General features: G+C 36.2%; 1 protein-coding gene across 1 annotated transcript; it reads left to right on the top strand.

Moving 5' to 3' along the window:
* Positions 1-696: 696 nt before the first annotated feature.
* LOC113081678 (fucolectin-5-like) lies at positions 697-1222 on the top strand (the record flags this gene model as incomplete). The annotated part of the gene is made up of 2 exons (XM_026253703.1): positions 697-989; positions 1083-1222. Coding segments are annotated over exons 1-2 (433 nt in total), but the record flags the coding sequence as incomplete, so codon positions are not given.
* Between the last annotated feature and the right edge of the window lie 548 nt (positions 1223-1770).

Below are 1770 nucleotides of genomic sequence, written 5' to 3'. Positions count from 1 at the left end.
GTCTGCTGAGAAAAGTAATTCTGGAGGTCCTATGATGTGTGAAATATATTCATCAAGCTGCAAGTCAGAATTTCCAAAGGGTGGAGACTCAAGCTGCTAAGAGAAACACAAGTGAAAGCAGGGATGGATTCCCTTGTCATATCTGACCATCACAGGTATCTGGTTAATGAACTTTAACAAACAAGATGGAGGAACTCTCTTATCTGTTCTTACTTTTGGGTGAGTATAGATGACATACATGAATCAGATGATGTACAATTATAGATGCTGTTTAGCTGTTTTTATGAACATTTTTAAAGAATGAAATGCAACATAAACTTGATCCACATACCAGAAAGCAATGGAAATATATATATATATCAATATTTTTTGTAACAGGTGTCTTTTCCATTCATGGGAGTTCATTAAACTTGAAAGGTAAAAAAGTAGTTACTAATATCCCATTAGTTAACATGCATTAACTAACATTAACCAATATACAATTTATAGTATTTATTAATCTTTGTTAATGTTGGTTAATAAAATACAACTGCTTGTGGTTAGTTCATGTAAGTGCAGATCCATTAAAAATATTAACTTCAGATTTTTATGTACTAGTAAATGAAACTGAGTGTTTTAGACTGGAATTTAATATTTTAACACAAATGGAATCTACTGAAACTTCACACATTTTGGTCTGACCCTCTGTCTATTTAAATGTTTTTAGAGAACTTGGCATTAAAAGGAATTGCTGTACAGTCATCCACATATTACACTTCTGGAGCTGCACAGGCCATCGACGGCATCAGATACGCTCCAGGTGTAGCCCATACATACTGCTCCATCACATCATACCAGCTCAACCCATGGTGGAGGCTGGACCTGCTGGATTCTTACTACATTTACAAAGTGACCGTCACCAACAGAGGCGACAGCTGGCTGGAGCAAACGACTGGAGTAGAGATCCGCATCGGAAACTCTCTGGAAAACAACGGCAACAACAATCCCAGGTGAAGTTATGAAAACAGTTATGAACGTGTCAGGAGAACTGGATTTGAGCAGGTCAGCTGATTGTGTCGTGGTTTCTCTCTTTCTCTCTGTAGATGTGGTGTCACTTCACTTGTCCCAGCAGGCAGTTCTGTCAGTTTCAAATGCGGTGGAATGGAAGGTCGTTATGTGAACATGTACATTCCTAACATCCAGCAGTATCTCACACTGTGTGAAGTGGAGGTTTATGGAACAGGTAATTTCTGACACCTTATTCTAGATTGTTTAAGTGTAGTGAAATTTAATAATAAAAAAAGGTCCATTGTCAATAGTGTAGAAATGTACAAAGCACAGCTCACAAAGATGTCACTTTCAACCCCAGTATCTTTATGTTGGTCGAATATGCATGATCAACTTGAACATGCAGTGAAATCTGTGTGGGGAATTTTTTCACCCAAATTGGAAACTCCGGATTGTGATGAAACTTATTGGAATCTTATTGGAAGTACAGTTGAGTTTTTGTGGGCAGCCGTGTTGCCAACTAATTTTCAGAGAAAGTTCCTTAAGACAGGTTAAATGATGTTGTGATGTCATTGGGTGATGATGTCAATACATGTTGCAAAATTGTGTTATTGTGTAGAATACACAATGAGATTACTCAAATCTCAACAAAAACATGATTTGAAATATGTTAATTTTAGATATTTAGATTTTATGTAGTAAAGCTACATATTTTGAAAAGTTAAAGTTATAAGCATTAGTTTGTTAGTATGCCACACTCTAAGAAAAGTCTATAAAAATAGG

The sequence above is a fragment of the Carassius auratus genome, unplaced genomic scaffold, assembly GCF_003368295.1.
Source record: "Carassius auratus strain Wakin unplaced genomic scaffold, ASM336829v1 scaf_tig00034940, whole genome shotgun sequence".
Classification (NCBI taxonomy): Eukaryota; Metazoa; Chordata; class Actinopteri; order Cypriniformes; family Cyprinidae; genus Carassius; species Carassius auratus.
The sequence above is the reverse complement of the archived record's forward strand: the minus strand, read 5'-3'. Positions and strand labels throughout refer to the sequence as shown.